The 13,334-nt window shown below is 41.8% G+C and overlaps 1 protein-coding gene across 1 annotated transcript in view; it reads right to left on the minus strand.

Moving 5' to 3' along the window:
• The window catches only part of LOC115136197 (PDZ and LIM domain protein 4-like), a 39,057-nt gene that overhangs the window by 20,580 nt on the left and 5,143 nt on the right, over positions 1–13,334 (minus strand). The window contains exon 2 of the mRNA XM_029671747.2: positions 4,956–5,107. Within this exon, the coding sequence (XP_029527607.1) occupies positions 4,956–5,107 (152 nt within the window). The remainder of the gene's footprint in view (positions 1–4,955; positions 5,108–13,334) is intronic.

The raw sequence follows: 13,334 nt of genomic DNA on the forward strand, positions 1-13,334 counted from the left end.
AACTGTGGCAAAACTTCCACTCCCGCTTTGTTTTGCTCTCACCCTGTCTCTGTACCCCTCTCAGCCCCCCCCCACCCCACTGGTCTCATGACTTCATTAGTTGAGAGGTGAGATGCACCACAGCTGGACCGTGTCTTCATTGAGGCTCAAGATATACAGTGCAGCTAAGGGAGACATGACATGTTTCAATACGGCCCTGACCTGCCAGGTTTCTGTCCGCCCGAAGCGGACGCCACAGTGAACTTGGAGCAGGGCCTGTTTAGGGTTGGCCAGTCTCCCTGCGAGACACACCTTTAGATCAGGCTGCCAGAAATGCCAAACTAGCAGAGCCATTTTACCTCACAGCGCAGTGCTGAGGGAGCATATCAGGGGCTGGAAATGAAGCAAGGGGGTTGGATGGGTTCTCTACTGAAGCTGGGCCAGGGTTCACGATAGTGTGTTTAAACAACGCATCTTTCCTACAAACCAGCCAAAGACGTAACATGCGTTTCCCAAAACACTACGCAGAAAGAACGGTCGCTAAGTGAGTCTTAGAATGTGTCGATACTGATATTTTATTTAACTAGGCAAGTCAGTTAAGAAGAAATTCTTATTTACAATGACAGCCTACCAAAGGGCCTCTTGCAAGGACAGGGGCCTAGGATTTAAAAAGATATATATAATAAATACAATATAAATATAGGACAAAACACAGAGACAACACTACATTAAGCAATACCAAAGACAACATAGCAAGGCAGCAAAACATGACACTGCATGGTAGCAACACAACATAACAATATGTGATCTTTCGAAAAGCTTTCTCCATTCAAATCTGTCCTTCACAATAGTGACGGATCAGCTCCTAGAGAGATATTACCACCTACGGCTGCAAATATTGAGGTGGCTTATTTTAAATATAGATTTGGCACATCATTGCGCAAATGTTAGGCTACAGATCATGAAATATGTTGAGACGAATTAGACAGCCGACAATTAGCAAAATAACTCAATTTATTGAACATGAAATACATTTCAATCATATTGAGATGTACCTAAAGGTTACCCTTTATATTTGAATGCAGTCATCTTGGTTTTCATTTGTATCTTTTTCTACGTTGCTTGTTTGTCTCAATTGCAAAGACATTAGCAACTGTGTGGTCAACTTTGTTCTGGAGTCAGACAGACGGCTACACCATGCGATGCGATTCTATGTTTAATTGAGATGTGACTTTATACACAGGAGGGCAACAAAAAAAACTATACATCAAATCCTCTCCTGCGAGTGGTGAGGCAGGTGTTCGATTACGAGCGTTTTCAATTGAAACGTTAACGGTGGTTTTGGAAACAGCGCAGCGATTTAACGATGCGCCTATGAAGGTCCCAACAATGAACTTAGCCTTAAGTTGCTGTTGGGAAACCGGGCCCTGGCGTGTCTTCCTCCACCTTTCTCTTTCCTTCCAACTGCTGTGTGACTAATGTCTTTTCCAAAAACAGCTGCTCTTCCAAGCCCAGTTATGAACTGCATAGATTTCTTTGACTTGCTTTCATGAGGCTCTCTGGTTAGCTACTAAGGGCTTCTTCTAGGAAGGCTCTTTAAAAACAGGTTATGAAAAAAAATTGTCATGAAAGTAATGAATTCAGAGGTATAACTTAGACTTTCTTGTACTTAAATGCTTCAAGCTTCACTGCAACCAATGTCATTTTGGTTCACAAGCAGAGATGCATGCTGATATATTTATCCAATGGCAGCACCAGAAAATTACAGGCCTCTCCAGCCTCACAGTGAGTCCTTTATAGCAGAGTCTTTTAATGAGGGCTTGGTCTGTTGTTCTCAAAAATATTATTTTCTGGGTCAACTTGTCCTCCGCCTCTTCTGGTCATTCCAAACAAAAATACATCTACAAGTTCAACACTTCTGTCTCCCCAGGAAACATAACCCAAGTCATAGACATTCTCTCTGCTACCACATGGCAAGCAGTACCAGAGCACCAAGTATGGGACCAAAAAGGCTGTTTAACTTCTAACCCCAAGCGATAAGACTGCTAAACAATTAACCAAATGGCTACCCAAATTATTTGCATTGAGCCCTTTATTTTTATTTTTTTACTGACTATGCACACTGACTGGACTATAACCACACAAGCAATCGTCACATACGCTGCTGCTACTCTGTTCATTGTCCATCTTGATTGCCTAGTCACGTTTACCCCTACCTACATGTAGTGCTTTCAAAAAGTACACACACAATGTCAAAGTGGAATTGTGTTTTTCTATATTTTTACTAATTAAAAGCTGAAATGTCTGGAGTCAATAAGTATTCATAAGAGCGTCTGCTAAATGACTTAAATGTAAATGTAAATGTATTCAACCCCTTCGTTATGGCAAGCATAAATAAGTTCAGCAGTAAGAATATGTTTAAGTCCTAAGTTACATGGACTGTGCAGAAATAGTATTTTAAATGATTTTTGAATTACTACCTCATCTCTGTACCCCACACATACAGATAATTGTAAGGTACCACAGTAAAGTACAAAAGACTGGGGACAGTCACTACTGGTAGATGGGTAAAAAAATGATTGAATATCCCTTTGAGGGTGAACATTAATAACACCTTCCTAACACCCTCAGTTGCCAGAGTGGAAGGAAACCACTCAGGGATTTCACAATGAGGCCAATGGTGACTGAGAACAGTTCAAGTTTAATGGCTGTGAGATAACTAGAGATGGCTCAACATTGTAGTTACTCCACAATACTAACCTAATTGACAGAGTGAAAAGGAAGCCTGTACAGAATAAGCAGTATAAATAATTTCAGGCATTGTACATATTACCTCAACTACCTCGTACCCCTGCACATTAACTCAGTACCGGTACTCCTTGTATATAGTGTCATTGTTGCTATTTTACAATGATAATATTTCCTTTTTATTTATCAACATTCTTACTTTTTAACTCTGCATTGTTGGGAAAAGGCCAATACAGTAAAAAGCATTTCACGGTAAAGTCAACAGTGGTTGTAGTCAGCACATATGACAAATACTTTTGATTTTGACATGCAACACAACATTCCTGTTGTCAAGAAATCAATAAAGTATTATTATTATTATTATTATCCATATTAAGCCCTCCAAAATCTCCCCTCCCTTGTGCTTACTGTAAGTGTGAAAGGAATGTACCTTCTGAGGTTTCAAATGCAGGTCAAATATGTAACACACATTACATAAAGTGAGGGACTTGAAGTGCCCTATATCCTCTGGGTTTAAGAGAGAAATCCAATGCTAAACTACACTATACATGCAGTCAATGTAATCGAATTTCCAGTCATACACAAGCACAAATCTGCCCTGTAAAGTAACATTCTTATACCCACGTGGATTTTCCCCGCCTCCCCATTCCACCAGCTCCATACCTAGCACTGAATGCTAGCAGCTCATTTCAGCTGGGGCTGGAGAAAAGGGTGCATAGGTATCGGTGCAACACATCATCCAGAGTCAGCAGCTCAGGCCAACAGAAATTACTCAATGGTGTAGTGAAAAAGGTCACATGCCAGTAGATACCGGGGCGTCGTGCTGCTGTGTTCACCATACCGTCATGTGACCTGCCTTTTGGATGTTCTCATTAAGTCGTGGAGAATAGAAAAGATGGATGAATGTGAAACAGCATTCACTTATTTGGTTCTGCAGGAGAGGTTGGATGGCATTTCATCTCTAACCTCCAGTTATCGTTTCCCTAATCATTTGCTCATGCTCCTGACTGATTGAAAAGAGCATGCATTTGATGGAGTAGAGGCTAACAAAATAAAGTTAATATTTTTGATTGATATTGCTTTTGATGAAATATGTCAGAGCCAAGATTCATTTAAAAGCATTAAAGTACATTTATGTGAACTCGACATAGGAAAGCTCACCTTGTGTCTTTCTACAGCAATGGGCCGTTCAGTTCACACTCGAGATCGCACTGAACTCAACCTTGAGTATCCTTAAATAAATTTACAACTCCTATGTGGATATAGCACTTAATGCTCAGTCTGACAAATGGACTGTTTCTCAGAGGCCGGAGCATTTCGGGGAAAGCACATTTCTAGATACACACAAACGGAAAGTGGAAAGTTTCTTCTGACAGGATAAAACATTGAGCTCAAACAACTCCATGACTCCTGCTCATCTGATGGATCAGGTTACCCATGGATGTGGAATTTAGGCTGATTCTCCTTTCCATTTCATGTGCAAAGTCTGTCCAGGCTGAAGTGTATTACAATTATGTGCCTACTCTTCACTTTACTACTCAGGACATGTTCAACCTGGATCTGTTGTTATCCCAAACCGCAGTAGCCAGCTACTCTTCTCATCTGGGAATTTCAAACACTCCATTGGGAAGATGGAAAAAGTAAAAAAATAAATCTTCCACTGCTTTGTCCCCATTTCTGAGTTCTCTGTTCCAAATGGCTGTTTAGCCTGACCATTCTCTTTGGATTAGAGAATTAGAGAACTATATTGCATTACAACATGTAGCTCCTGTTCTCCCCAACACCAAATAACTTGTCGCAAATGTTGCTGAACTAAGAATGATGCATTGGTGTAAGCAGTGGAAAGAGCCGTTTCACCCATCATGGGCTGAACAAACAAAATCAATCCAACGGTCCATTTCAGAGGCCATGCTGTGCCACAATGTGTATGCCTAATGAATGTGATGCAAGAGTGCTCTGTGAGGGTAGAGAATTGATCACTGACTGGCTTCCTTGTGACTGAAAAGAACAGTACATGGCTGCGTGGGACAATTCAAGCTAATGCATTGCGTCATTCATTCCAATCAGACCTCTTGTCAATGCTGGCTGGTTTCCTCTCTAAAAACAACTTTAGGAGACAATCATTTGGGAGGTCAGTATAGCGTCTGAAGGGTGCGCCCCCAAATAGCACCCTATCCCCTATATTTTGACCAGAGCTATGTAGGTGGTAGGGTGCCATGTAGACTTACCTGCTGACGGCAAGTGTGAGCTCCCCCATGCAGGCCTTGATCCTGTTCTGGGCCTCCATGTGGGTCATGGTCTCTGTGCTGTCGCCATTGATGGCCAGGATGGTGTCCCCAGGACACAGGTCCCCCTGTGCTGCCTTACTGTCCGGTGTTACCTAACCACCAAACAAAGATATATTATTTTGTGTATTAGGGTGGAAGTGCCACACCCAGCCAAAATGCAATAATACTGACAGTCTAGTCAGGTTGTCATGCTACCCACCCTAGGCCTATATGTTTACATATCCTAACGCAAGCGGCAGTGAGTGACACAGCAAAATGAGCAGGCAGCCACTTAAATCGTTATTGTTAAGACTTGGTAGTTTGAACTCTGGAATCAACTTGTTGTCAAATTGTGAAATGAGTATCAAGGCAATGATAGCCACCATTATTATATGACAAGCAGGTTCTAAAACAATGCAATTCAACAGTGGAAGACAAAATGTGCCTCACTACCTAAATAAAATAAAATCATATCACTCAAATCTACAGGATGTCAACAGTAGTCCACCCAAATCCCTGTATGATGTACTACTAGGACTCATAAGGCTCTGGTCAAAAGTGGTGCACTATATAGGGAATAGTTTATTTTAAAGACGCACCCAGCCAATGAGTGCTGTCCATTTGAACAACGGCCCTCTAACGAGACCTGTCTAACACTGAAATACAGTGCAGGTTCCTCTCTATGGTCCTCACTCAAGATATATTAAGCTCCTGTGGACATTTGTCTGGACCCCAGAGGGAGGAGGTTTCACCGCCTTCCTCCGAGTACATTTCCCCTTCAGACACTAATTACCCCCCTCCATCGCCCATCTTTTTCCATGCCTCCATTACCGGACATCTCGATTTGGCAGACAGAGGTCAAATGAAACCAAGCATCACAACAGTCCATCCCCCCATATAACTAGACCAGCCATAGGAGGGTGCAGTTTTTGTTTGCACCAAAAGAAAAGTAGTGAAAGAAAACCATACAGATGAAAAACAGTGTGTAGGTGAGGTTGGAAGAACAAAAGGGCTGATATGAAAACCACACCACAAATAAAATCATTTTCAATTACAATTGTACATGATATACTCAGTATACAAGCGGGGTGGCCATCAATACCCTTTCTCTATGACACATGGATGAGTGTTTTACCTCCTGTGACATGAACTTTGTTGGACCGAACCCTAACCAATCCAATCCATACTTCAAGCAGAGTGAAGATGTTTGTTAAATGTCAGACGTGTCAGTATTCTGTAATCAATTTCTTTATGTGCTTGCACAGCTCTCACTTCATAAAAGAGCAATCGCAACTTGATCTCAATATGGCATATTACTCTGAATGCTGTCTGCAAGTTACAATAGGATAGATTATCATTGGGACCAATGGTTGGAACACAATTGTGTTAAAATAATATTATGACACAGCCCATTATAAATAAAATGGCAGCCGGCAGTTTAATAATCTAAGAACAATGTTAATGTTCTTGGGAAACCCTGATCTATAGCACTTCACAATATCTATGGAGAAAAAGTGATTCCACAGCAGGAGAGCAGGCCAGCACACTGAGCAGTGCTTTGAGAGGAAATGCATATAAATTCATGGCCCATGAAAAACTAATAGCAGAGACAAGAGTTTCAGTGTGGAATGCCTAATTTACAGCCTCTGACTCCCCTCTCGGTCACAGGCTGTCCCAGTTCCGGTTAAACTTAAGGGTCACTGCCATGGGGTCTGACTGCGCCTGAGAAAACAGAGGTGTATTGTGAATGATGTGGCTGTGTCACGGTGCAGGAGGTTGTGTTGTTATTGTAGAGGGACAAAGACCAGGGTCAGGGCATGAATGGCCATCCATAGGAGACTCACTCATGCTCTCACACCAAGCCTCCACAACAGGCCTTTAATTATCCAGAACACACGCTCTGATGCATTTACACAAACTCCCAACGATACACACTATACTGACGCTATTAGTAAAACCAGCAGTCCCTGTTTAAATGTATGGAGGGTGTTTGGTGAAAGGTTCAGACTCCAGATGCCTTCTTAGGCATATTTTATGAAAATCGATTGCATGTATATTCAGTGCATTCCTTGAGCAATCTAAAAACATTGAGTCACTCTAGAATGTGGTCCCTTCACACAATGAGACACAGTTAATAAGTAACACATTCAGTCAGATAACAGTTATCATATTACATTTTAATGTCACAAAGGCCATGGGACCTGCCAAAGACTGAGCTCGTCCCCCAACGTACAGTAAGTGTTTGCTTGGAAACAGCAGGATCAACAGTGCTTGGTGAGGTGTGAAATAAGGCAGGGTCAAAGTATTGTTTAGTGTCATCATTGTGTGCCACAGTACAGCAGTATTCAACTGAACAGTTTTGCCCTGTGGGCCTGACTGACAACTAGGTAAGGTAACAGAAAGGCTCACATGGTGAAACACAGGAATGATGTTGGCAACCAGACAAACAACTGTTTGCTTGTTGATGGAGACGCTTACGGAAAAGCATTACTTGCTACTTACATTATTCCCAATGCCGTTTGATTGTCGCACTCTTACAAAGGAGTTGAAACGAGCCAATGCCATAAACAATGGAACAGCTTATGAGTAAATACACTGGCTCTCTAATGAGATGGCAAAGCCAGGGAGAGAGCTCCTGAACTTCAATACCGCCAAGGGGGGGATGTCGTCGCCTACTATGCTGCGTACATGACCATGGCGTCAGTCATTGAGTAATGCTCTGATTCCAATCGGTGTAGCTAAATGTCTGTTCATTACAAATGAGTCCACTCCTTGCAGTGCAGTCCATTGACCAATATCCATTATTTTATTTGTGACTCTTTACTGAGTATGTGCTAGAATTGTATAACTGAATTTTGTCATTTGTACGACGGTAATTGAAACCATGTTGAATGCCTCAAGTGCTGGAAATGGCTGCAGGAAAATATTGGCAGACAAAAAGTAAGTAAATCTAATTTGGCTGTAAGCCACATGGCTCTTAAGTATGCAGCACAGAGACAGGATGCTTAGGGGCACAGAGACAATAGCGGGGTTGGAATACTCATACTAACCATACTATTTGTGACGTGAATTGAGTATATAGTACACTTATTGGTCATAGGCATATAGTTAGTATGTCAAAAGTTTCCGGATGTCGTACTAAATTCGCCAAAATATGAAGTAAACACACAGAGGACACTATTTCCGTACTTTAGGGCCCATAAGGCAATTCTTTAGGAAATAGGCGTTGCTTTACATTGCTTTCAGATTTGAAGAAAATATGCAGCTGAAGTACAATGAGAGCAGATACAAATTCATTGCTTTAATTATGACAAATAAGAAAATGTTGAGCAATGTAATAAAGTAATGACTTCTCAAATAAGTCACCTTGCAAGATATGTTGGCTGACAATTTCTTAGCTACGATGTCCTTACGAACTGCATATCATTACAGCAGTATGATTACAGCAGTATGTACCGGTATGTTTGTCGCTAGCTACCTAACATTAGTTGCCTAACGTTACTTATACAAAAAAACATGCAAGTATATTAACTATAGGCTAACTACTAGAGGTCGACCGATTATGATTTTTCAACGCCGATACAGATTGGAGGACCAAAAAAAAGCCGATAGATTAAATTGGCCGATATTTGAAATAATTACAACAATACTGAATGAACAACAAACTTATTTTAACTTAATATAATGGATTTTATTTATGCATTTACTCTCAAATAATGAAACATGCTCAATTTGGTTTAATAATGCAAAAAAAACAGTTGGAGAAGAAAGTAAAAGTGCACCATGTAAAAAAGCTAACGTTTATGTTCCTTGCTCAGAACATATGAAAGCTGGTGCTCCAATATTCCCAGTTCTTCAATATTCCCAGTAAAGAAGTAGCAATTATAGGAAATATGACGCGTCGACCATTTCTCTCTATACCATTTGCATTTCATATACCTTTGACTATTGGATGTTCTAATAGGCACTTTAGTATTGCCAGCCTAATCTCAGGAGTTGATAGGCTAGAAGTCATAAACAGCGCTGTGATCAAGCATTGCTAAGAGCTGCTGGCAAACGCAGTAAAGTTTGAATGAATGCTTGCGAGCCTGCTGCCTACCACCACTCAGACTGCTCTAACAATTCAGACTTAATTATAATACAATAAACACAGAAATTCAAGCCTTGTCATTAATATGGTCAAATATGGAAACTATCGTTTTGAAAACAAAACGTTTATTCTTTCAGTGAAATACAGAACTGTTCCATATTTTATCAAACGGGTGGCAGTCTTCTCTAAATATTGCTGTTACATTGCACAACCTTCAATGTTATGTCATAATTATGTACAATTCTGTCAAATTAGTTCGCAACGAGCCAGGCGGGACAAACCGTTGCATATACCCTGACTCTGCGTGCAATGAAACGCAAGAGAACTGACAATTTCCCTAGTTAATATTGCATGCTAACATGCATTTCTTTTAACGAAATATGCAGTTTTTTTATATACACTTATGTATTAAAAAAATATATATATATTTCACCTTTATTTAACCAGGTAGCTAGTTGAGAACAAATTCTCATTTGCAACTGCGACCTGGCCAAGATAAAGCGTAGCAATGACACATACAACAACACAGAGTTACACATGGAATAAACAAAACATACAGTCAATAATACAGTAGAACAAAAGAAAACAAAAAGTCTATATACAGTGAGTACAAATTAGGTAAGTTAAGGAAATAAATAGGCCATGGTGGCGAAGTAATTACAATATAGCAATTAAAACACTGGAATGGTAGATCGGCAGAAGATGAATGTGCAGGTAGAGATACTGGGGTGCAAAGGAGCAAAATAAATAAATATATAGCAGTATGGGGATGAGGTAGGTAGATAGATGGGCTGTTTACAGATAGGCTAAGTACAGGTGCAGTGATCTGTAAACTGCTCTGACAGCTGGTGCTTAAAGCTAGTGAGGGAGATGTGAGTATCCAGCTTCAGAGATATTTGCAATTCGTTCCAGTCATGGGTAGCAGATAAGGAAGGAAAGACAACCAAAGGAGGAATTGGCTTTGGGGGTGACCAGTGAGATATACCTGCTGGAGCGCGTGCTACAAGTGGGTGCTGCTATGGTGACCAGTGAGCTGAGATAAGGCGGGCTTTACCTAGCAGAGACTTGTAGATAACCTGTAGCCAGTGGGTTTGGCGATGAGTATGAAGCGAGGGCCAACCAACGAGAGCGTACAGGTCGCAATGGTGGGTAGTGTATGGGGCTTTGGTGACAAAACGGATGGCACTGTGATAGACTGCATCCAGTTTGTTGAGTAGAGTGTTGGAGGCTATTTTATAGATGACATCACCGAAGTCGAGGATCGATAGGATGATCAGTTTTACGAGGGTATGTTTGGCAGCATGAGTGAAGGATGCTTTGTTATATAGGAAGCCAATTCTAGATTTAATTTTGGATTGGAGATGCTTAGTGTGAGTCTGGAAGGAGAGTTTCCAGTCTAACCAGACACCCAGGTATTTGTAGTTGTCCACGTATTCTAAGTCAGAGCCGTCCAGAGTAGTGATGCTGGACGGGGCAGCGATCGATTGAAAAGCATGCATTTAGTTTTACTTGCGTTTAAGAGCAATTGGAGGCCACGGAAGGAGAGTTGTATGGCATTAAAGCTCGTCTGGAGGTTAGTTAACAGTGTCCAAGGAGGGGCCAGAAGTATACAGAATGGTGTCGTCTGCGTAGAGGTGGATCAGAGAATCACCAGCAGCAAGAGCAACATCATTGATGTATACAGAAAAGAGAGCCGGCCCGAGAATTGAACCCTGTGGCACACCCATAGAGACTGTCAGAGGTCCAGACAACAGGCCCTCTGATTTGACACACTGAACTCTATCAGAGAAGTCGTTGGTAAACCAGGCGAGGCAATCATTTGAGAAACCAAGGCTGTCGAGTCTGCCAATAAGAATGTTGTGATTGACAGAGTCGAAAGCCTTGGCCACGTCGATGAATACGGCTGCACAGTAATATCTCTTATCGATGGCGGTTATGATGTCGTTTAGAACCTTGAGCGTGGCTGAGGTGCACCCAATCTTTGGGAATCTCTGACGATACGAAAGAGAGGTTGAACAGGCTAGTAATTGGGGTTGCAACAATTTCGGCAGATAATGTTAGAAAGAGGGTCCAGATTGTCTAGCCAGGCTGATTTGTAGGGGTCCAGATTTTGCAGCTCTTTCAGAACATTGGCTATCTGGATTTGGGTAAAGGAGAAATGGTGGGGGCTTTGGCGGGTTGCTGTGGAGGGTGCCGGGCAGTTGACCGGGGTAGGGGTAGCCATGTGGAAAGCATGGCCAGCCGTAGAGAAATGCTTATTGAAATTCTCAATTATAGTGGATTTATCGGTGGTGACAATGTTTCCTAGCCTTAGAGCAGTGGGCAGCTGGGAGGAGGTGCTCTAATTCTCCATGGACTTTACAGTGTCCCAGAACTTTTTTGAGTTCGTACTACAGGATGGAAATTTCTGTTTGAAAAAGCTTGCCGTAGCTTTTCGAACTGCCTGTGTATATTTGTTCCTAACTTCCCTGAAAAGTTGCATATCACGGGGGCTATCCGATGCTAATGCAGAACGCCACAGGATGTTTTTGTGCTGGTCAAGGGCAGACAGGTCTGGAGTGAACCAAGGACTATATCTATTCCTAGTTCTACATTTTTTGAGAGGGTCATGCTTATTTAAGGAAGGTACTTCTAAAGAATAGCCAGGCATCATCTACTGATGGGATGAGGTCAATGTCATTCCAGGATACCCCGGCCAGGTCGATTAGAAAGGCCTGCTCGCAGAAGTGTTTCAGGTAGCGTTTGACAGTGATGAGGGGCGGTCGTTTGGTCGCAGACCCATTACGGATGCAGGCAATGAGGCAGTGATCGCTGAGATCTTGATTGAAAACAGCAGAGGAGTATTTGGAGGGCGAATTAGTTAGGATGACATCTAGGAGGGTGCCCGTGTTTACTGATTTGGAGTTGTACCAGGTAGGTTCATTGATAATTTGTGTGCGATTGAGGGCATCAAGCTTAGTTTGTAGGATGGCCGGGGTGTTAAGCATGTCCCAGTTTAGGTCACCTAGTAGCACGAGCTATTGATTTTAAGAAAGCCAAAAAATGTTTATGGTTAGGTACTTTCGTGCAACGATTGTGCTTTTTTCGCCAATGCGCCTTTGTTAAATCATTACCCATTTGGCGAAGTAGGCTGTGATTCGATGATAAATCAACAGACACTGCATTGATTATATGCAGCACAGGACAAGCTAGTTAACCTACTAATATCAAACTATGTGTAGTTAACTAGTGATTAGGGGCGGCAGGGTAGCCTAGTGGTTAGAGCGTTGGACTAGTAACCGAAAGGTTGCAAGTTCAAACCCCCGAGCTGACAAGGTACAAATCTGTCGTTCTGGCAGTTAACCCACTGTTCCTAGGCCGTCATTGAAAATAAGAATTTGTTCTTAACTGACCTGCCTAGTAAAATAAAGGTCAAATAAAATTTAGAAAAATTATGTGAAGATTGATTGTTTTTTTTATAAGATAAGTTTAATGCTAGCTAGCAACTTACATTGGCTCCTTGCTGCACTCTCGTAACAGGTGGTCAGCTTGCCACGCAGTTTCCTCGTGGAACGCAATGTAATCGGCAATGCCGATTACTGATTGTTATGACAACTTTACATCGGCCATGCCGATTAAATCGGTCGACCTCTAACTACCCAACATTTATTGACTTGATTATTCCCGTCATTCTTAGCGTAGCTAAATGGTAAAGTCGTTTTGCGTTCTCAATGGACATTCGGTTGCTTTTGTAAATTCACTCCAGGTATCTACTCCGATTTCAGAGCACTCTCAGAGCACAGAATAATGAAATAATGAGTGCGCAACACCCATTGAATATGGCCAGTGTCAGTAAACGTAAGCAAAAAAGCATAATTAAATGGTTGCCAGCAGCACAGTCACCAACGCTCTGGATAACCAGCTCTGCTAGGGTGAGTAAAATAGTCAGTAGTCTCATTTGTGTCTGGAAGAAGCTAGCAAGCCAGCCAACATTCACTTGGGTGCTTGGCTGATGTTAAAAGGTCAGAACACTCAAAATCAACCCTACTCCTCGGCCCGAGCGTCCAAGGTGCGCTCCAAGAGCAAAAAGCTCAATTTACAAAACGGACAATCTGACAACGCTCTGAATTTGAGCATACTCTGGCACTCGACTGAATTGAACACACCCAAACTAGTCATTTGTTATAGCTAGCTAGCGGTTGCATAGCAACAAAGTCAACTTCCAGTAGACAGGCAAAGAGCTAGTACACTCAACTGAAAGTATACTGTTA

This window comes from Oncorhynchus nerka, linkage group LG10 (assembly GCF_034236695.1).
Source record: "Oncorhynchus nerka isolate Pitt River linkage group LG10, Oner_Uvic_2.0, whole genome shotgun sequence".
In the NCBI taxonomy this organism is placed as follows: Eukaryota; Metazoa; Chordata; class Actinopteri; order Salmoniformes; family Salmonidae; genus Oncorhynchus; species Oncorhynchus nerka.